General features: G+C 34.6%; 1 protein-coding gene across 1 annotated transcript in view; it reads right to left on the reverse strand.

Annotated features, from left to right (window-relative positions):
• Window positions 1–1,881: 1,881 nt before the first annotated feature.
• COL5A2 (collagen type V alpha 2 chain) overlaps window positions 1,882–22,631 on the reverse strand; it is a 148,978-nt gene continuing 128,228 nt past the window's right edge. The window contains exons 39-54 of the mRNA XM_007965604.3: window positions 22,304–22,411; window positions 22,142–22,195; window positions 21,568–21,621; window positions 20,712–20,873; window positions 19,942–20,049; window positions 18,694–18,801; window positions 17,549–17,602; window positions 15,131–15,238; window positions 14,523–14,576; window positions 12,512–12,619; window positions 12,080–12,133; window positions 10,967–11,074; window positions 8,664–8,955; window positions 5,976–6,163; window positions 4,280–4,519; window positions 1,882–3,585 (exon numbers count right to left, since the gene is read on the reverse strand). Of these exons, the coding sequence (XP_007963795.3) occupies window positions 3,439–3,585; window positions 4,280–4,519; window positions 5,976–6,163; window positions 8,664–8,955; window positions 10,967–11,074; window positions 12,080–12,133; window positions 12,512–12,619; window positions 14,523–14,576; window positions 15,131–15,238; window positions 17,549–17,602; window positions 18,694–18,801; window positions 19,942–20,049; window positions 20,712–20,873; window positions 21,568–21,621; window positions 22,142–22,195; window positions 22,304–22,411 (1,947 nt within the window). The 3' untranslated portion in view covers window positions 1,882–3,438. The remainder of the gene's footprint in view (window positions 3,586–4,279; window positions 4,520–5,975; window positions 6,164–8,663; window positions 8,956–10,966; window positions 11,075–12,079; window positions 12,134–12,511; window positions 12,620–14,522; window positions 14,577–15,130; window positions 15,239–17,548; window positions 17,603–18,693; window positions 18,802–19,941; window positions 20,050–20,711; window positions 20,874–21,567; window positions 21,622–22,141; window positions 22,196–22,303; window positions 22,412–22,631) is intronic.

Raw genomic sequence — 22,631 nt, forward strand, 5'->3', positions numbered from 1 at the left:
ATTGGATAATAATCCTTTATTCAGTTGTGTTTCTGTCCAGTAGTACTAATAGAAACAGTAACATAATATAATGGTAATAACGATGTATGCTTCACACTAGTACATAAATGATTACTCTCTGAATGTATTTTTCCAGTTACACATAGTATACAATGTTTCATCATTCAAAGAATGTATGTTGAACATGCACAAATACTAAGAAAATTTTTGGATACTATGTAAACAGTCCGTGCCTTTATAACAAATAGAATTAATAGAAAAGACTGACACCTACCAAATAATCACACTCTTTCTAAAACATTCTAATTTGTGCTATAAATATAAATATTTATAAGAAGAAATACAGTGTGCCAAGAAAATTGAATGGGGACTATCTTACCTGGGTTGTGGTAAGGAGTGAGGAGCCTAGTAAAGATTTTGTGAGGATGAGGCATTGGGAAGAGTTCCGAAAGGTAAGTACAAGTAAACTGGGCAAAAAGAATACACACGCAAATGGTTTTCAGTAGGACAGGGAAGAAGCTTTTAGAAAATGGACAAAATCCCATGTGAGTGGAGCACAGAGAAAGGGAGATAGTGGTGTACGGAAGCCTGGGAAGAAGGCAGGAGTCAGGTCATGCCAGTACCTCATAGTTTGAAGATTTTTGTCTCTATCCTAGAAGCTACCACTGAAGCTTTTTATAATAAGATGAGCGCACGTGTGTTGTGTTAGCTAGGGTGGCTGGGGGGGAGTGAGAGGTGACATATTCAGATTTTTACTTCAAATTGATTTCTCTGGCTGTAGTGAGAAGAATGGATCAGAAGAGGGCAAGAGTGGATGCCTGGAAACCTGTCGGAGGCTATTGAAAAAGCTCAGGCGAGACATAATAATTATGTGGACAAGGATAGCGGCAGTGTAGATCAAGAGAAGGATAGGACCTTAGGGAATATTTAGGGGGCAGAATTGGAAATATTTAACAAGGACGGGACTCGTGTGATCTGAGAGAGAGAGAAAGAGAGGTGACAAAAATGACTGTCAGGTTTCTGGCCTGCCTAAATGGATGGATGATGAGGCTATTGTCTTTTTTTTTTTTTTCTGTTAATTCTGAGAATTTTTATTTGTATTTTAAAATAAATCAACAATAAATGTATGCCACCATCCTCCCCAAATGTAGATTATTTCACTTTTTATAGTGTAGAATTTGAGGTGTCTATGGGACATGAAAGTAAAGAAATCCACTGACAGATCAAATACATAGGCAAGAAATTTGAGAGCCTTGGAATGGTCTGGGCAGGCTTTTATTGGTAGCATTCCCAAAATCCAAATAAGAAATGTTATTTCTGTAGTTGGAAATTGTTAGTGTTTGTGACTTAATAGTATTACCACATATTTCTGATGCATCTATGTGAACTTATATAATCTGTACAGTTTGGACTTGAAGGAAGTCAAAGAAGACTCACACATGTTTTTAGGCATATAAATACTCAAATTTAAGATATACAGGTCAAAATATAACCAGTTTGGGGGAAAATGATGTTGTAAACTAAATATTGAAAATAAAACTGAAAACAATTAGGCTAAATTCATATGTGATACACTTTGAGACATATGTCTTATTATTACAGTTTATTCAGTCATGAAAAATCTATTGCTTGCCCTTTTTATCAATAATACTACTCTGACATTTTTAAGGGCAGAGGCAGTGATAATTGGTGTCATGTTGCCTTTATGGGTAATGTTGTAGATAGATTTTTCATTTATAAGCCAGTACATATATGATGGAAGGTATTTGTTGTATCTTTTAAACAAATGGCAAACAAAGTATACCACCACATCTCCTTTCCACTATTGGAAATGAAATAGATCTAATATGGTCAAAGGAATTCCACAAAACAAAAACCACGGACATGACAAAAGCGTGCATTTAATTGGATGCTTTGCAGAGATACATGACCAAAGTTGTGTGCATGGCTTGTCTTTTGGGAGGGTCCCAGTCATTTATTTTAAAAGAAAAAAATTAAAATAGAGCCAACAAATGCAATTAAGAAAAAAAAAAAGTCTTGAGACACAAGGGGACCTACATGTTCTGGTCTAAGAAGCGTGCAAGTAACACAAAGCATTCCAGATACAGTATGACAGAGGAACAGTGAACAAGCATTGGAATAATGCTCTTTCTTTCAGAAACGGGAAGTCTAACAGTTATGTTTTCACAATGGTAGTGATTAAACCATCTTTATTTTTAAAGAATTTTATAGGAAGAATTTTAGCACCATCATTAAAGGAAAAATAATAATACCTTTTTAGCCCTGCCTATCTCCAGTCTTGAAATAATAACAGAAGCATAGCACCTTTCAGTATCTAAAATATAAACAAGAATAGTAAGTCCATCCCAGCTTCTAGAGATGAGGTAGCTCATGCTAAGAAATGTTGGGTCATTTTTCCTATGAAAGTTCAAAGGCCAAATGGTCTAATTCCGATCATCACATTTGATTAGAGTCAGCTCCACAACTGTTCCTAGATCTTTTTCTTCATTATAGGCTTCAGGATGATGAGATTGTACATGTGGAAGAGTCTCAACTTAGAGTCCTTGGACATGTTTGTAAAGTTCTATATGTCAATTATTTTGCATTCAAAATCTTCTTAAATAAGAGAGTGTAAATTTATTAAATGGTATATACTAGTGTAACTTCTATCCATATTGATAGATTGAGTCAAGAGGAGAAAGATATCTTTAAATTTGAATGAGAAAGATGTCTAAACTTATAGTCTTTTACAAAAATTTAAGAAGTTGAAGTAAATTCACTTTGTTCTCCAAAATGCCACTGAATATATACTATCGAAAAATTCTATTTAAGACAGTGAGAAACTGTTTTTTTTTTTTTTTAAGATTCTCCTAAAAGAGTTTCTATTATAGTTACACAATATCAAGACATGCATGTAGGTCTCAATCACAAGTTAAACATTTTAAACTCATTTTTAATTGACAATCTTGGAATGAGAGGTCACAAAAGGGCACTAATTTCTATTTTTCAACTGCAGCCAAGCAAAATAAACATGTGTTGTGGCTCTGTATACCCCACTCTTTAAGCTACCTGCCAGGAAGAAGAATTTCCTCATAAATACTGAGCAACTTTTTCATTACACTGAAATAAACTGAAGAAAACGGAGATTTATTCATTCAATCAGTTTACTGTCTGCAAAGGTGGTCATTGTCACTGGTCATCTTAAACCTAAACTGTTGTATTGAAAAATATTTAAAATCAATTAAAACTTGAGGATTGTAAGTAAAATAAATATTCTGAAGGATAAGGAGGCCAGGCACTTAAGACCATATATACAATGCTGATGCAGGATCAGCCACTACTTCAAGAGTCTCAGGATCAACTTCAAACAGTCAGAGTTCTTGTGAATGGCGGTGGTCATTGATGGTGGTGCTCATTGTCAATGTATCTTGGCTTACTTTACACAAAACAAACTGGCCCAATTTCAATGCCGAATTCCTGGTCTGTGCCGCCAACATCCACAGGGGCAAGATCTATGATGGGCAAGCGTGCCACATTCTGTGTTCTATATTCAAAGACAGTCTTGCCCACATTTCCATTTCGCTTCTGAAATTAAATGGTGCAATGGGTTAAACGTACATACAATTTTTTCCAAGTATGTTACACAGCAACCTTCCCAGACAACTTTTATAATGTAAAGGCAATGATTTTTAGAGTACTACTTAAAAAAAAAAATGAAAACATAAAGTGAGATATTAGTGTACTTATGTAAAAGAATTTCTTTCATGCTTTAAGTAAATTTTCTTTGTTCTTCTGCAGCTTCCCAAATGGTCACTAGCAACATAAATTATGAAAGCTTTTTTTGTTTTTCACAAATGAAACTATAATTCACCATTCAGTATTATTTTTGTTTTATATCTCAATATGCAAGTGGGGAGACTTACAAATTGGTGAAAAACTAAAGTATCTTGGATTGATTACGCATTTTAGAAATAAGGCATTTTAAGCATGGGACTGAGATTCAGTAAGTTAAAAAACTTGGAAAAGAACCAAAGAAAGTCTGCAGAAGAACTGGATCAGATCTTAGGGATCCAGTTCTTTCTTTACTATAAGGATTCAAACCTCTATCACGCTTCATGTGCTAACACACACTCAAGTTTACCCTAAGGAATGACTATAAACTGCTATTATGCTCATACACAAGGTAAAATTGCCCCCAGTTCTAGTACCGTAATAGTATTTTTAACAAAAATAATTTTTTTTTCCTCAACCAGACCAATGTAGATCAAAAAGTACTTACAGAGCAAGTGTCTTGAAGAACGATATACCGGAATCTAATATTTCCCTCTGCTTTGATATCTAAGTCATTTGCCCCTTTGAGAACCACAGCTTTTTTGAGGTTCTTAGCTTGATCATCCATGTATCCTACACTGTTTTTACAGATGTAAGTAATGTTCTGGGAGGCTTCTTTTGATAAAAGGCGCAAGAAAGTCATCTGAGTAATGGCTGTATTAGGTGACTGGTGGTCTCCATAAGCAAACTAGAAAAACAAAGAGTCTTTGTCATATACCAGACTGAAGCGTTTCATAATGCCTTACACATGTATAGATAAATATATAAATTGATTTCAGATAAATCAATTTTGAAGAGTATTACTTTATTGTCATAAAGCAAGCCATTCTACCTGTACATCTAAACATATCTTAAAATGTCTATGAATACTCAAAAGAACCTCTGTCCTTACTAACCCAAAGGGTAATGAAACCAATAACAACAATAATTCACCAGAACAAGCATAAGTATTTTTAAATCTGCTTCAATCATGTATCAAAAATAACTCATTATTTTTATTGCTAATTATAATAAAAATTAGGAATTAACTAGTAGTATACAATCTTTTTACCCCAACTATTACATAATTGTAGGAAATACATATGAAAAGTTTTCTATGAGCTAACAAAATAAATAATCAAAAAATTTTTTCTAAAGACTCTTTCCTACTCACCTTCTACTTTGAGCTTTGGTTTCAGCACTCCCATTTGAGGGTTTTATTTTACATATTATATTAGCTAAATTACATTTCAACTATTTATATTTAAAATTTAAAATTTTGTGCTCATTAAATAATGATAGATACTAGCTTATCTTGTATACACCCATAATGTTCTCATATAATGTTTATTCTGAAAGTGATTTCTAGGAAAAGGCCAGAAGCAGAAGTGAGAAGAAAATTTCAATTAGGCTGCCATAAAGAAATGCAATATGAAATATTCACATTGCAATAGGCAGTGGCAAGGCCAGAGACTTGTCTGAACCCCAGACCATGACAGAAACAGGGTAGACTGGGACTCAGAAAAATATCAATAGACTTCATAACATTACAAAGATGCCTTAAGTTTAAATAATATTAAAAATTTTACAAAATGATTTAATTATTTAAACATTATTATAGCAGTTATCTAATACTAATTTACCATCTATCCCATAGTACAAGACCCTAAACTAAGAATTTTATATCCACATGGAAACTATAGGATAAACATTATCACCCTTACTTTAAGCTAGCAAAACTGAGTCTCCAAAAAGTTCGGTGACTTTATAAGGCCCCAAAGTCAGTACGAGATCCTGGTGAGGTAACCAGGTCTCCTGAAGCTGAATATACAGAAATCACTGTTTATCAACTGTGGCAAGATCCCTTCTAGTACACTCCACAGTCCATGTCACATACATTAGAGGAATTTACAGTAAAAATAATTACTTTCTATATTTCATCAATGAGAAAATTTTTAATTCAAAATTTTTGTTAACTTGACTCATAGCAAAACCTTGTTTATGCAATGGTATTACAATTGTAACTAATGAGAATATATCACTTCAAAATAAACATGGCAAAATAAGCCTGGTTAAAAAAAATAGCAAAGTCCTAAATAAATCAAAAATATGTAATAAGTAGTAAAAAGTAAAAAATACAATTTTAAGTAAGCATATTAAATTACCTGAGACCCTCTGTTCATATCAAGACCATACCAAACAGGCTTATTGTCAGGAGATTTACTGGCCCACCAGGTTTTACGTGGTACACTGGATGGGTTTGCTGAAATACATGTTTCTCCTGTTTCCATGTTGCAGTAAACTTTGATTGCATCTTCAACAGAGCCTTGGTTAGGATCAATCCAGTATTCACCTATTTTTCAAAATAGAAATTTTACTAAATAAAGACAAACTCAATCATGATTATAAGTCTCCAAAAAAATTAACAGAGGGTTTGAAAATATATACTCACTGATTAAGGATTATTTTAAACAAGAGCACCCCTTAAGAAAAAAGTAACTGTTATGCATTGGGGGCTTTTCTGCATTCCAGTTGCTATTGTAAGGCGCTTTGCCAAACCATGCACTTAAGGCTCAAAACATCCATGTGAAGAAGTATCATTACTCCCATTTTACAGATGAGAAAACAATACTGAAAAGAGACAATCTACATAGTGTGTGGCTTTGCCAAAGTAGATGTGTTCCCAATATGTTAAAGCAAATTAGAATTAGTGTAATAAAATAATCTAAATAATGTAATACAATAACGTAAAATAATGTAACATCAAAACCATGAGTCAAGTGAATAAATGAGTTGAATTACAATTAGAATGCTATGAATCATTTCATTGGCTCTTTTTAAAATTAATTTTCTCATATATAAGAGATTCTTAAAACAGGAAATACCAAGGGAGTGCTTGGTGGTAGGCATACAGTCAAATACACAATTTAATATGCATTTGCATATATGGATGTGTGTATATATACATATTTGTGTGTATATTATATAAATAGTATGTGAGAATTGCACTTTAAATGAAATGAAAGTGCTAGAATGTAATATACAGAGTTATAAAATTGCCCTTTCTTCGATGATAATAATTTTAGCTATTCCTGTCAATGTCATTTCAAAATTAACTTAAATTCTTAAGCACTTTGTAGCTCATTTGTCTCCTGTGACTTAGGATCCCTCTTCTCTAGGTCGTATTGGATTAATTAAAATGACAGAATAAGGTAAATTTTAAGCCTGGTACATGCAACTAGGGCAGAACAACTATTTGATTCCAAAATGTCTTGGAACCTCATAATAATATAATCCCACCAGCAGATACTCCAGAAGTATGACTCACAGAACATTAAACTACATGAAAGGAACTACATATTTAAATAAGCTTGGGAAATATATGCTTGATGATCCAACAATATGTTAACATTAAGACACTGACAGGTCAGGTAAGTAAATAAACATTTTGAACAATACTTAACCAATTATTTTCCACATTTCCACGAAATGCTTTTACTCCACAAAAATATCAGTATTTTAAGATTTCTGGATGGAAATGGAACTACCATCATGAGACTGGATTATTAATAGGATATATCATCTATTATAGTACTTTTTTTTTAAAAAAAGGTTAACTTTTATTTTAGATACAAGGGGTACCTGTGCAGATTTGTTACATGGGAATATTGTACGATGCTGAGGTTTGGGGTTCAGATCCTATCACCCAGGTAGTGAACATAGTATCCAATAGGTAATTTCTCAACCCTTGCTCCCATCCACACTCTCCCCACTGCAGTGGCCTGCAGTGTTTATGGTGTCATATTTATGTCCAGGTGTGTTCATTAGCTCTTACTTATAAATGAGAACATGCGATATTTGGCTTTCTGTTCCTGCATTAATTTGCTTAGGATTATGGTTTCCCGCTGCATTCATGTTGCTGCAAAGGACATGATTTCATTCTTTTTTATGGCCACATAATATTCCATCATATGTATGTACCACATTTCCTTTATCCAATCTACCACTGATGGGCATCTGCGTCAATTTCATGTCTTTGCTTTTGTGAATAGCACAGTGATGAATATACGAATTCATGGGTCTTTTTGATAGAATGATTTATTTTCCTTTGGTATAAACCCAGTAACAGGATTGTTAGGTCAAATGGTAGCTCTGCTTTAAGTTCTTTGAGAAATCTCCAGACTGCTTTCCACAGTGGCTGAACTAATTTACATTCCCACCAATAAGTGTATAAGCATTCCCCTTTCTCCAAAGCCTTGTCAGCATCTGTTGTTTTGTGACCCTTTTTTTTTTTTTTTGAGACAGAGTCTCGCTCTCTCGTTCAGGCAGTGGCACGATCTCGACTCACTGCAAGCTCCGCCTCGCAGGTTCACGCCATTCTCCTGCCTCAGTCTCCCGAGTAGTTGGGACTACAGGCGCCTGCCACCACGCCCGGCTAATTTTTTACATTTTTACTAGAGACGGGGTTTCACTGTGTTAGCCAGGATGGTCTCCATCTCCTGACCTCGTGATCCGCACGCCTGGGCCTCCCAGAGAGCTTATTACAGGCGTGAGCCACCGCGCCCAGCCTGTTTTGTGACTTTTTAATGACAGCCATTCTGACTCATGCGAGATGGTATCTCATTGTGACTTTTATTTTCATTTCTCTGATAATTAGTGATGCTGAGCATTTTTTTTTCATGTTTTCACAAAATTGGCTGTTTCCACCATTAAATTATAAGCTCCATGATATGTTTACTATTTATCTCAAATCTACCACTAAGTAGAAAGTCAGTAACATATTTTGGAATGCGGTTGAGAATAAAACAAACAGAAACAATGGGTTTTGCTCAAATGGGCTGCTGTCTACTCACCACTCTGCTTTGCGGAATGGCAAAGCTTTAGGTCATCACATGTGCGGGCTGGGTGCTTTTTCGAGCCATCGGGGCTGCGCATGGTTTCAATCTGACTACTGAGTGACTTCAGGGTAGCATGAACCCCTGGGTCCGTTTTGTTTTTGTCATCAGGCGCCGCTTGGTCTTCAGTAAACTCAGGAAGTGGATCTGACATGCTCTCATCATAGTGCCCCATGATATCCCCAAGAGCAGCTGTAAGGTGGCCAGGAGGACCTGGAGGGCCAGGTGGGCCAGGCTCACCAGGAGGACCCTAATCAAAAAGAAATTGGAAAGACATTTAACGCATTGTTTTGGTTTTACTTAACTGGTAGAACTTGGTGCATAGGGAGTTCCAATGACACTCCAATTTGACAGTAAAGGGAGATCTATGACTTGTGCCCTTTTGTAACTAGATGGGGGTGGTCTAACAGGCTGTAACATTCAAGGATGAGAAATGATGCCTAACCATTTTTCAGGCAACATATCTTCAAGTCAGCATCCAAGATAAATAAAAGATCAAAGCGCAAAATATTTGCTTAGGTGTTTATCTTGAAGATACAACATATTTTCTGTTAATAGCATGGAGATAAGTGTGTTCATTTGCAAACTATTTTGGTCAAGGTACAACCAAAATGTTTTAAAAGTATTTTTGGACAGAAGCTGAACAAAGAATGCAGGGGAATAGTGGCTGCTGGTGCTATAAGATCACATGTCAATAACAAGAAAATACCCACAAGAAACACCCACAAGAGAATTACACTCCTACTTCTAAAGGAGAGGGAGAGACACACCGGAAGTCCTTTAATTACTATACAGATAAAAATTATCTGCCTAAGCAAAATTGAAGAAATAGTCTTGGCTTTTAGAGACAGCGTCTTGCTACTATGTTGCCCAGGTTGGATTCAAACTACTGGGCTCAAGCAATCCTCCTGCCTTCACCTCCTGAATAGCTAGAATTACAGGTGTGTGCCAGGGTGCCCAGTTTTCCTTAGCCTTTTAATTCACATAAATAAGGAGCCCTCCTGCCTTTTTTTTTTTGCCAAATAAGATACACTGAAATGAGAGGGAGATAAGCACAAAAAGTGGCAGAGACTACGAAATGGATCCTCTCTATTAATTCCCTTCTGCACTTCCCCAAGGAAGAACTCAGTAACTTGAAAGAATCAGGTGACCATCTGAAGAGACACATAGTCCACATCTCATATAGAGAGTAAGATCTGGGAGCAAGAACTCTCCAGAAGGCTGGAGTTCTACCATTGGCTCTGCCACTTGTTATATGGCTCCAGACAAGTTGCTTTCACCTTCAATGCCAATGTTTCCTCACTCTCAAAGGGCTGTTACATAATCTTTTTTTCTTTCTGTCTCTAAGGTCATATATTGAGTCCATGCAGTCCTTTATACTAATTTCAGGAGAAAAGACTTTTTTGATATATATCAAGGACCACTGAATCACAAAATAAAGTCAATCAACAGCCTCATAAGCCAAAGGTATTCCAATTATCTAGCTGTTTCCCATTCAGAGTTAGAGAAACAAATGAGTAGAAAACATTTCTCTTGTCCATAGGAAATATAAGACTATTTGATCCACGTAAGAAATAAATATCGGGCTTAACAGTATTGTTATGAAGGGCAAAGGAAAAGTAAGGAAGAGAAGGTTAAGAAGACCAACGAGGAAAAAACACCAGAGAGAGAAGCATAAGCTCATATACAAACATGCACATGAGTACACCTGTGCATGGAAGATGTATGAAGATGTTTTCCAGACTGAGAAGCAAGAATCTAACTAACACAGTATACAGCTTTGTATCATCCTCAAGTCAACACTACTGAAACTTTTTAACAAAAAGTTTTAATCGAAGTCCTCCCTGAATGTTGTTTTTAATGGAGAAAAACTTCAATTTCATACTCTTCATTGTCCAGCATTTTTATGGCATTTTCATGAAGTAATAACTATACCTCACAGACATTTAAAATATTACCCTTGAGAGCAAATCAACATTTTCATTACTTTAATTATAAATACAATTATAACTTGTTCTTTGCTCTTATTAGTATCACATTATGCTAATGTCTGGGTAGGCTGGACTCTGATTTTATGTGCTCTAACGTATCTGTATTAAAATACTTGAAATGGTTACTTATACAAACTCTTGTGTGACTTCTAGGTTTGTTTTCAGGGTCCCTTAAGTCTCTGTCAATCAGGCTGCACAGACATTTCTTGGATGGAATCTGAGCTATTGAAATGAATAGCATTTCTTGCATGTAAACCCTTGTGACTTTACCTCAGGTCCTGCTTCTCCTACACTGCCTCGTACACCTGGAGGTCCAATTGGCCCAAGTGGCCCAGGGTTTCCTTCTTTACCTGAAGGACCAACTGGGCCTGGAGGACCCTGCAAGAAACAAAGACCGCAGTTTAGATTCTGTGAAGAAAAAAATGTTACAATGCCTTTTTACATATGGAGCTGGTACAGTGATTTCTAAGACTCATTTTCTTACTGATTAATAAATGAACTTCTGGTACTTTGTAACATTTATGATTTCATGACATAAGAATTTTCCATCATCCATGCATGGTAAAAGACAAATATGAGTTTACATCTTTAGTGGACTAGTCATCTACTTTTATAGGTAGTAACTTTCATTAAACCTCACATATTGTAAACTTAGAAATTCAATTAACTTGAAAGAAGAAAATGACAGAAGTTGGAGTGTTTTAGTGAAATTTTTGTGCTTATGCCTCAGAATATCATCATGGACTATTATTCTCAATTTTATGTAGGATTTTTTACACTGTATTTAGATACACCAGAATTGCTTTGAATTATTTTTTCTAATTTTTTCTACAAAATGTTTTCTATTTTCCTAAATAATTACGTACATCACTTGTCTTATGCCATCAATGACTTATTACAAGCAACATTAATACTAATGGAGAATTTCTAAAAGTTTCAAATATTGGCTTCATTTTATTATTTACTTCCAAATTAGCCTTATGTAAACTACTTCTGAGGAATTATCACAATTACTTAAAAGACAAAATATATTCAGCCTCAAAATCTATCTCCACTTCATAGTAAATCCTATTATACCATCTTAAAAATTGAAAGTTTAACAGAAATTTTAATTAACACAATGTAACAAAATGAACTAACAGAGGAATATATCCAAACCCTAGGTAAGAAATTTTAATGCCGGCCCATGAGGTAATATATCATATTTCATGACATTTCTACTTAAAATTAATTGCTAAATAGCTTGTCTCATATGTGTGTTGCCAACCTCAGAGATGAGCCAACTCCAGCTTCAATACCATGAAAATGATACTCAAGCATTAGCAGTACATCAACAAAGGCATTATTATTTACACCTGCAACTTACTACTTTGTGTTACTTACTCTTGGACCAAATGGTCCAGGGATTCCAGCACTTCCTTGTTCACCATTTGGACCCTAAGTAGGAATACAATAAAAAATGTTGCCAAAATATTTGGATCCTGCATTGTGCCATTCTCAAAAATGTGCTATCATTGACTTTAGCAGCATAAACTACTTTGATTAAGTCTTCAATCTCTGCAATGTCTACATGAGTTGACCAATGTTAAAGACATATCTGTAGGAGGAACAGTGCATATAGCTTTTGCTGTATTTCTCCTCTACAAAATTATAGCTTATTATTGGCAATTACCACTTGTTATTCATCAAGATATTCTTTGAACTGAAAAGGAAATACAAACATATCCATCTATTTTATAGGCAGATAAATGTTCATGTCAAGTACCCATGTATTTTCAACTGGAGGGCAGAATAACACTTAAAGGAATAACTTACAGGAGGGCCGGGAAGACCCTGAAGACCAGTGAAGCCTCTGTGGCCCTTCTGACCTCTGTCGCCTCGGTCTCCATGATCACCTTTGTCACCACGAGGTCCTTGGGGTCCCTAGAAATAGAGATACGGCATGAAAATTACTTGCTACATATTATTGTTGAGACTACAATGTACTAAAATTTTGCTTTTCATAATTGTATTTACTACAATTTTGAACATGGTATTTTATATGGTTACTTATCTAAATAGTATTAGACCTAGAAATTTCTGTTTACTTTTCCCAAAGAATGGTAGGTGATCACTGAAAAAAGATACATAACAATAGTTTTCTAAATATTCATTTTTAAATGTTTATCTTACATTCATACTAAAATTAGATATTTTTGTTTGATCTAGCCTATCTGAAATGTTTTTTAAAGATTATGTTTCACAGATTTAGTTGATATTATATATAAAAATATTGCCACCATATATAGATTCTTTTAAATTAAAACATTTCATACTTGCCATGTGTAACAATGAAATTATTTTAAATTTACATATGCAAATAAACTAGCTGGATATGACAGTTGCAACTATATTAAGAAATTGGCAAAAACTTGTTTGAACAAATTAAACAGAAATATCATCTTTAAGCCACTTTCCTCTAAAGAACAAAGCAACTCTAAGTTATTCCATATCTGCAACATCTGTAACCAAATCCAGTGATCTTGATGCTGAGAAACTACAAAGAAAGCCATAGCTAAGGATCTTATTTTGGGATAGAAGCTACACCCAGAGAAGAGGTGAAAATTATCTGATCAATCTCAGATGTTTAGTTATTGTTGTTTAGTGGTGTTGGTTTGGTTTTGTTTCAAGTCCTGGGAAATTAAAAACAGCTCCAGGGAATCAGTGGTTCACAGTAAACTGACAAGTGACATAGATAGAGTCATCTACTATAGAACTGGCTTCTGTTGCTTTTAGTGTTTTCCCAAAAGAGAATTGGATCCCTATTTATCTGATTTTGGAAGATGACTGCAATCAGCAAATCAATTGGCTCTCAGGTTAATTTTTCCCTTATTGTTTTGATTTTGAATTTATATTTCCTAATTATCATACAGTATAGGAACCCATTTATAATAAAAATAAGATGATTTCAGTAGCTTTTACATATTTTATATAACAATGTAAATTTAAATACTATCAAAATCAGTCTGAAGTTTTTCATAATGTTCGAAAGTTTCTTTTATTTGGGGGATGACCCAAAGTTTCATCATTAAAAATAAACTAAATCAGAAGCCACCTATTTGAATTATTAACTACAATGTATTTATTCACAGAAAACAAAATTACGATGTTTCTATAACTGTTCAAAACACTGTTCACTTGACATGCATGCAACTATAAAATATTCGCCGGTCAAGCTCAAATTAAAGCTTAGAATTATTTAATAATATGGCCATGATTTTAAAAGTATAATTGTTCTTTTTGAGAATAGACACTGATTTACCTGATGGGCATGAAAAAGCATGTGACCTATTAGATTGCACATTGGATGATTCATTCATGGTAAGACATCTACATAATAATGTTAACCTGAAAGTGACTGATTTCAAATAGCACAAAGATCAGAACATAGAAAGAAAAATCAAGTTGAAAATGAAACATAATATTTGAATAGTGCTTTTCAAGTTTACAGAGAGCTTTCAAATCCATTTTCCTATGTAGTTTTTAGAATAGCTCAGAGAGAAATACACTATAATCCCTATTATTTTAGGAGAAATCTGTGACTTTAAAAGCCTCCATGATTATTGATAGAATTCATGGTTAAATTCAGAAGAATTGTGTTAAAATTATAAAAATAAACTTATATTATTTAAAAAAATAAGAGTAAACTCATATAATTTTTAATTAATATTTTTGTTCAAGCTTCAGGAATTTCACATTTTTCAGTTATGAATCTTATACTATATTTCTTTGGGAGTATATTTTATATAAGAAAACATTTTTAAAAAAACAAAAACAGAGAACTTACAGGTAATCCACGTTTCCCAGCTCGACCAGGTGGTCCTATAGGACCCCGAGAACCCTAAAAGAAATTTACAAAAAAAATTGGCATGTAAAAAAGATATTCACATATTATATAGATATAGGATGTCAAAAATATGTTTATAGTTGGATGCTTTTATATATATGTGAGTGTATGTGTATAGTCTTATGATTAATTAATTGAAATCAGGCAAATGTCTATCTGTAGATAAGACTGTGGTCACTATAACTTCAATGACACTTTTATGGTCAATTTTATTCATCGACTTCATTGAATAAGTATCACCTTAGTTGAATACAGTAAAACATTACTCATTTACATTTAACATGATGCATACTTATTACATTCTCAAACTACAGCATTTTCCCATGATGGAAGTCAAAGCATCAGTATCTTCTATTCCCTCTTAGAAATGAAATTTTGCCTTTCAGACTACGAAACATATACTAGTTTATAATTAGCTGTTTACCATTCATTATTTAGAGTTCTTAACGAAGTGCACATGTATGACTGTGTGTGTGTGCATATATGCAGCTTATAACATAGCATATGGGTGTGCAAAACTGTCAGTGTGAAACTGACCCCCTCCTTACCGGATCTCCTCTTTGTCCTGCATCTCCTGGAGCACCCACAGGGCCAGGAGTTCCAGGGGCACCCTGAGAGCCTGGCAGACCTGCAGGCCCAGGGTCTCCACGATCACCCTGTCAAGAGTAACCATGATATTATTTTTTAACATTTATTCTAAACAACAATATTCCATATGCTTATGTTATTCTTATAATATTAATAATAGGAAAAATATGCCCTTTAAAACTTATTTTTATTTATTATTTTACTTAACTATTTTACTTATATTTACTAATTAACAAATCAAATTGAAAAGAATAAAGTTATTTCCCCCTAATTTCAGGTCTCATCCTTTCCTTCACCTACTCCCTATTGCTTGCACAGTCAAGAGCATTGGGGTATAGGAGTGATCACCTCCAGAATTTATCATGTTTTCCAGAGCACCAATCTTTAAGCTGGAATACTGGTATACTTGGAATACACAAAGACTTTCCAAAGATTGTGAAAACAAAGAAAATTTTCAGGAAACCACCTTCCAGATTTTCCTCTCCATATGTATTCTTTCAGAAAACTAAATTTTGATTATCCTTCCTTACTTCCCCTAAATAATCCACCTTCTCCTGTTTTGCAAAAGAAAAGCAGAAATCATACCATCTGCAATCTTATTATGATTCAATGTCCCAAGGAATAAATACCTCTAGGCACTGAACTAAGGGACTTTTCCAGAATGCATAGTTTACTTGAGTATAAAGCTACGAAGGACTTGGAAAATAAAGAGGCTCCTTTTTATTTTATCCAGATGACACAATTATGACAAGGCTCCAAATATTACTTGTCTCCTTAAGAAGTCAGAAGTGAGATAAGCGTTATATGAACATGTCTAAACATAAATATTTGACTTGAAAAATGGAGTCAGACTATATTTTCTGACAAAAAAAATTGTCTTATTTGACTGATAAATTTATCAACCTAGATAAACTTTGGCAATTAGGTTACAGAACGGACACATAATACATTGAATAAGCTAAACTGGCAACTTCAAGGTTTTGGAAAAAAAAAAAATACTTGCCCGGGCACGGTGGCTCACGCCTGTAATCTCAGCACTTTGGGAGGCCAAGGCAGGCGGATCATGAGGTCAAGAGATCGAGACCATCCTGGCCAATGTGGTGAAACCCCGTCTCTACTAAAAATACAAAAATTTGCTGGGTGTGGTGGCACGCACCTGCAGTCCCAGCTACTGGGGAGGGTGAGGCGGGAGAATCACTTGAACCCGGAAAGTGGAGGTTGCAGTAAGCCGAGATAGCATCACTGCACTCCAGCCTGGCAACAGAGCAAGACTCTGTCTCAAAAAAAAAAAAAAAAAAAAAAAAAAAATTACTTAAAGCACTTGTACATTTAGAGTTTACCAGGAATCACCTCCTTTGCAACTATTTAAACTTGCGATTTTAAAAAGGTGATGGCAACTTAAAATAAGTATAGAGATTTATAGATTTGCATAATTACTTCAGCAAAACCTTTGAAGATGGTTGCACTATATAATATAAATTGACGAAGGAAAAAGCCCAAGATGCCAAGAGAATTTGCAGTCTGTGAATTACAGTAGATGAGCGTACTTTAGCCCAAGCTTTCTCCAAATCCTTTCTTCCCCTTTTTTTCAACATGAGGTTGAGTGTCTATCCTCTACTGGAGTCTTTAAACATGTCTTTTAATACACAAATGCCCAATGGCATATGTATTAATTATATTTAAAGCATTTGAAAATGGAGGTTCAGAAAATCTGCTTAAGATTACATAGCTAATTACTTAGGGAAACAATATTCCAAATCAAGTCTGACTGGCTCCAAAGCCCATTCTGCTACATGATGAGCTTTAATTACATCATAGCAGACTTTGGAGTGGGGAGTGATTTTGCCTTCAGTGACTGATCTCAGCAGCCTGAGATAATTGTGCAACTGCCAGAAGGGACTAGGGCTTCAGAGAAAGTTGAGGACATGTTCAGTTCAGCACATTCTAATTTAAAACACATCATGGAATATACAGTGTTTAAAAAGCCACATGGCTTATATTCTCATAGGGCATTCGCTTTAGATGGTGAGTGGAAAAATTTAGACATTACACAGCACTATTTTGGCTTTCATACTTTTGTTAATGAGTTTAAAAGTTGGAACACTTCATACATATCCTCATCCAAAGCCTTTATGTTGAACCAAAGATGGAATCAATTTTATCTTTCTGCTCTGAAAAAATACCATCTTAATTTGTTATATATTCAATATCATTTCATTTACAATATTTAAAAATCATGGCCTTACAGAAACAATTGTTATTCAGAAAAATCAGAGGTGCATTGGAACTATCAGGAAAAATGATAGTTTTTAGTGTAAATTAAAAAGATTTCAGATTGGCATGACTTTAGATTTTATAATAAGTGAAATGGCTCTTACACGTTCTCCAACGGCACCATCTCGTCCTGGGGTACCATCATTGCCAGCTGGACCCTATAAAGAATAATGATTTGAAAAACTACTTAACTGCGTAATGAAAAAAATCTTCATTCCAATTGTCAGAAAAATGACAGCATGTTTTACACCTCTGTTTTATTAACTGTAAATTAGCATTTATGCAAGTGTAAGCAGAAGAAAGGTTTCTACCTTTTTCATTATTTTGAATTACTGTAAAATTAACACATTCTTACTTAATCCATATTCTTCATTTATATTTCTTCTTTTGAAAAGTGAAAAATCTACAAATATTTTGAAATTGACAGCAATTACATTCTTGCCACTTTATGTTTTGCTTGTATTACCAATGAAAGGTTTTTCTTACATTTGCTTCTTAAGATTATTCAAATAATATCCTTAAAGTTTTGAAATAAAATAACTGTGTTTCAATTATATTAAACTACTTTAAGAAATATATAGTCTTCCTTTTCTATTTTATTGTGATTTTTTTCATAAACATGTCTTTACTATTTGATCAAAAATTGTTCCAAAAGCTGTTGATTCTTTCAATAAAATGTTACATTAGCTGTTTGATGATTCACTACTTAAAACGCTGAACAGAGGATATTCCAACCTTTAACTTCTCAAATTGCCTATCAAACACTGATTTCCTCCCACAAGTGCCTAAAGGAACATAATATCCATTACGTTACTTTATAGTGATATTTAAGTAAAATGATCTCTACTAACTTTGCCCTTTTCACAAGATGAAATAGCTATATTAATCCTATCACCAAAAAACTTGGCAATTTTGATAAATATGCCATTACAAAATGAAATAATAACAAGGGGAAAGATGAATGGATGTGTCTTTTTACCTTCAAAACAGTTTGGCAACAGCTTAAATGAACTAAAATACTTAGCTCCAGACTAGATGAAGGTCAGTGCAAAGACACTGATCCTGTTACCTTTTCTTTATGTCATCACTTAGCCAACTCTCTAGGGAAGTAGAGTACATCAAATAACATTACTAAGAAACTTTCATAAGGTCAAATACGCAATCAAATTCTAAATCAATTGCTAAATGAAAAAATTGTTCCCATGACACCAGATAACAACAGAAGAGTTATTTTCACTGTAGTACTCACTTCTGGTCCAGGTTCCCCTACAGGACCATTGGAGCCTGGGGGTCCCACAGGTCCAGGTGGACCTTTATCTCCTGTTGCACCAGTTGGTCCTACTTTTCCTGGTGTTCCCTGAAATAGAAGTATAAATGTCAAACACTTGTGAAGAAATTGAAGAAGGCTAGTTCCCATAAAGGCTAAGTTTTCAAAATGGTGCCTCTGGGCTCCTTCTATAACAATAATTTTGCGTTATCTTACAACACCCATGTAATCATAATGCTTTCTTAGAGGCATGCCCACCTCCTGTGAGACTCCTCTTGACATATCGAAGGGACCCAAAACCAACCATCCGTTGCCACCAGCACAGGTGTACATTTTGGGTTCTAATCATGTGTACCACAGTTGATTCTGGCTGCCCTTCTGGAATTTGAATCACTCTCATCCTTTTTCCCCACTCCGCTTTGTCTGTTCATTTTATTTCTATATTCTGATACTTTGATCTCACTCTTGAGAGATCTTACTTTCACAGCTTTGGCTCACTTCTGATAACAATAAGACATCCCTTAGCTCCTACTTTGTTGGTTTCATATTTCTACCCACATGTCTCTCAGTTCCAAGATCCCATATATCTCTCGGTCTACATTCCATATGAAAACATTATTAATTTTTTTCAAGCACTACAATCGTTTAGCAATAAAATTTAGTCTCTTCAAAGCTAACTTTGAATCAAAGTTTTATCCATACTCCAGGGAATATAAAATCCTAAAGTACCCTCCAGGGAACAGAGATTACCTTCAGATCCTTCTTCAGCATTCCCTCCACATTCACCTCAAATATTACTTTAGCTCAACTATGTCTTCCCTTTGATGGTTTACTGTGAAATATGGTGTTTTTGTTAAGCATGTTTACTTAAAAAGACACTACCTACTCACCAGGAGATTATCCCCCTCCTCTAGCTCCAGGGGATCTTTTTAATCTTTGAAGAAGGATTTAAAGGTCACCAAAAATCCATATCCTTATTTGCCTACTTTTCTAGTCTCAGGGTTAAACAAATATATATTTCCAAAGACTTTTGTTTTTAAATTCTTAACTACTTAAGGTAGTTAAGAATTTGACATTTAAGATCAAAAGATTTTTAAGATACTCAAAAATTAATGTCCCTACAATACTGTTTAAATCTATTCATCAAGCAAAAAAATAAAATAAAATAAATTCTCTAAACAATTTGTATTGCACATATGAGGTAAAATATTGACTGAAGCAGTTACTCACCGCTGGGCCTGGTAGGCCGGGCATGCCTCTCTCTCCACGTTGCCCAGGCATGCCAACAATTCCTCTCTGCCCGGTCGTTCCAGCTGGACCAGGGGGACCATCTGGACCCTAATGTTGAGGACAAACTAAAATCAGAAACTATCCAGGGTAAAACTGTACCCAAGGAATTTACAATAAGTTGGGTGCAGCTTTACGGGTTTTTCAGTATGAAAAAGAAGTTCTCTGTTTCTCAAAATCATACTACATATGAGTAGTTATAAATTGCCATCCACACAGAACCTCTAACATTATTTAAAGGTGAAAATAGCTCATCAGTTGGAAAGAAACTGAAGATTAATGTGAATACTGACTCAATAAAAGAGGTAACTTCAGAGAAATATTTTTTCTTCTTTATAAAAAGACAAAAAGAAAGTTTAACAATAAAGAAAAAATAGTTATCTAAACACAATATTTAAAGGCATTTGCATATAAAATATAATATACATATATTTTTAAAGTTATTCATACATAATGAACATTTAACTAATAATTTTTTGGTTTAGTTTTTAGATACCATATCTATTACTGCTATTTTTAAAATCTATATATACACACACATTTTTCCTAAATCAGAGAATTGTAAATGAAAATCTATAGGGCACAATGCACTTTAAAAATTTATGAATGTGCCCAGCACAATATTTAAGCATTTTTGTGGCACTGATCATTATAGGTTTCTATTTGTAAGTATTTCAGTTGAAGGTGGTCTGGAACAAATACACCAAACTTACAGGTTGCCCATCTTCTCCTGGGTCCCCTTTGTCTCCTGGGCCACCAGGGGGGCCAGCTGGTCCTCGATCTCCCACACGCCCATGAGAGCCAGGGTCCCCTCGAAGACCTGGAGGTCCCTCCTTCCCGGGTTCTCCTAGGGGCCCTGCAGGTCCTGGAGCTCCCTAGTATAACAAAGAAAGAAACACCCAGGAGGGCAAAATGGAAGCCAAGTAACAGTGACTGACGTAACATTGTCTGCCTCAGATGCAGATGTTCAAGCCTCACAGGTTCATTGCGACTGTTAGATAATCAGTTTTTCAATAGGATTTAAACAAAACAAAACAAAACAAAAGAAAACACAGCTGTAGATTCATTCCCCAGGGGAAAACTAAATATCATTTGCAGTCAATTCCCTTTGAATAATTTTTAAAGAGCGGTGCAACTCACTTGAATTTTCAAACTTATTTAAGGCTCCACTCCAATGATGAATATATAATACTTTATTCTGTGATGATTATTTATTCTTATGATTTGATCTTATAATGAATGACATTTATTAAAGAAAGTTCCATAGTTGCATCTTAACTGAAGAGAATGATTATTAGCACACAATACTATAAGTATTCAGTATTTAAACGGAATAATAATAAAACAATGGGGCTAAAAAGAACTTGCAAATTAGCTCCTCCAAGAAATACTATATTATTAAGGATGATTTGCTTTGCTGAAATGCCAGTATGCATTACTGGAATAGGAGTTGTTAAATAAGAAAATGTACCATTAAGAAATTAAATAAAATAATAAATATAACTCAAATGTATATGTGTGTGTGTAATTATTTCACTATCAGTGACTTGACTCACTAAGTTGACTTACAGCAGGGCCTGGAGGTCCAACTCTGCCAGCAGAACCAGGAAATCCTGTAGCACCCTAGAACCAGAATATCATATAAGCAATTTCTAAGGTAACATAAATTAGTTACATGTATTATCCTGAGATTTTTTTCACAGGAAGACTGAAGCCTTTAGATTTCCTTTCATGTTGTAAGCAATAATTTTTTTTCTTCGTATGAATCCCATATTTTGGGGAATTAATCTAGATTAACTGGTAGGAAGGGTACTATTTTCCTTTTTCCCTGCAAGTAGTACTAGAATCGCATTGATATTTTATATAATCGAATTAAATAAAGTGCTTTCACATTATTTATTTACTCTTTTATATAGGTAATATGTTACTTACATTACAGGTGAGGCACCTGGGTCTCCAAGATTACAAATTTGATTGTAACCCAAATCTCCATGAGTTAAGTGCCCTTTACACTATAGTACATTTGATACAGGTAATAATTTGCTATTTCAGCCTCAGATGGAAATGATCTTTTACATGACCAGGAAGCACTAGAAAACTAGAATTAACTGCGCATACTTCGCAGAGCATCAAAGAAACTTACAGGCGGACCTTGGGTTCCTCGACCACCTTTTAGTCCAGGAACACCATTAGGACCCTAAATAGAAACAAACAAAAGAGCACTGTAGTGAAGCAAAAGAGGCTGAATGTACACTCCAAACATGGGGCACTTGACTCAAGTTATGCCTTTTTCTTGTTAACTTACATGAGGGCCAGGGGATCCTGCTAACCCTTGTGGTCCAGGAGAACCAGCATCTCCCTTCTGTCCTGGCTCTCCAGGTTCACCTTTTACTCCAGGCTGTCCATCAGGACCCTATATGAAATCATACAAACAAGCAATTGATTATAAGACTAATAGACAAATTACTTTAGAGTAATTATTACTAATGTATCAATTAATCATATATTGTGAAACAGTGCTTTGTAATCAGTATTAAAGCATAGTAAAGGAAAAAAAGTACTCTGATGAGATCTTTCAAGACAGCATAAAAAATAAGCTATCCCACTGCATTTTTATTGTAACAAATAATTAT

This window comes from Chlorocebus sabaeus, chromosome 10 (genome assembly GCF_047675955.1).
Source record: "Chlorocebus sabaeus isolate Y175 chromosome 10, mChlSab1.0.hap1, whole genome shotgun sequence".
Taxonomy (NCBI): domain Eukaryota; kingdom Metazoa; phylum Chordata; class Mammalia; order Primates; family Cercopithecidae; genus Chlorocebus; species Chlorocebus sabaeus.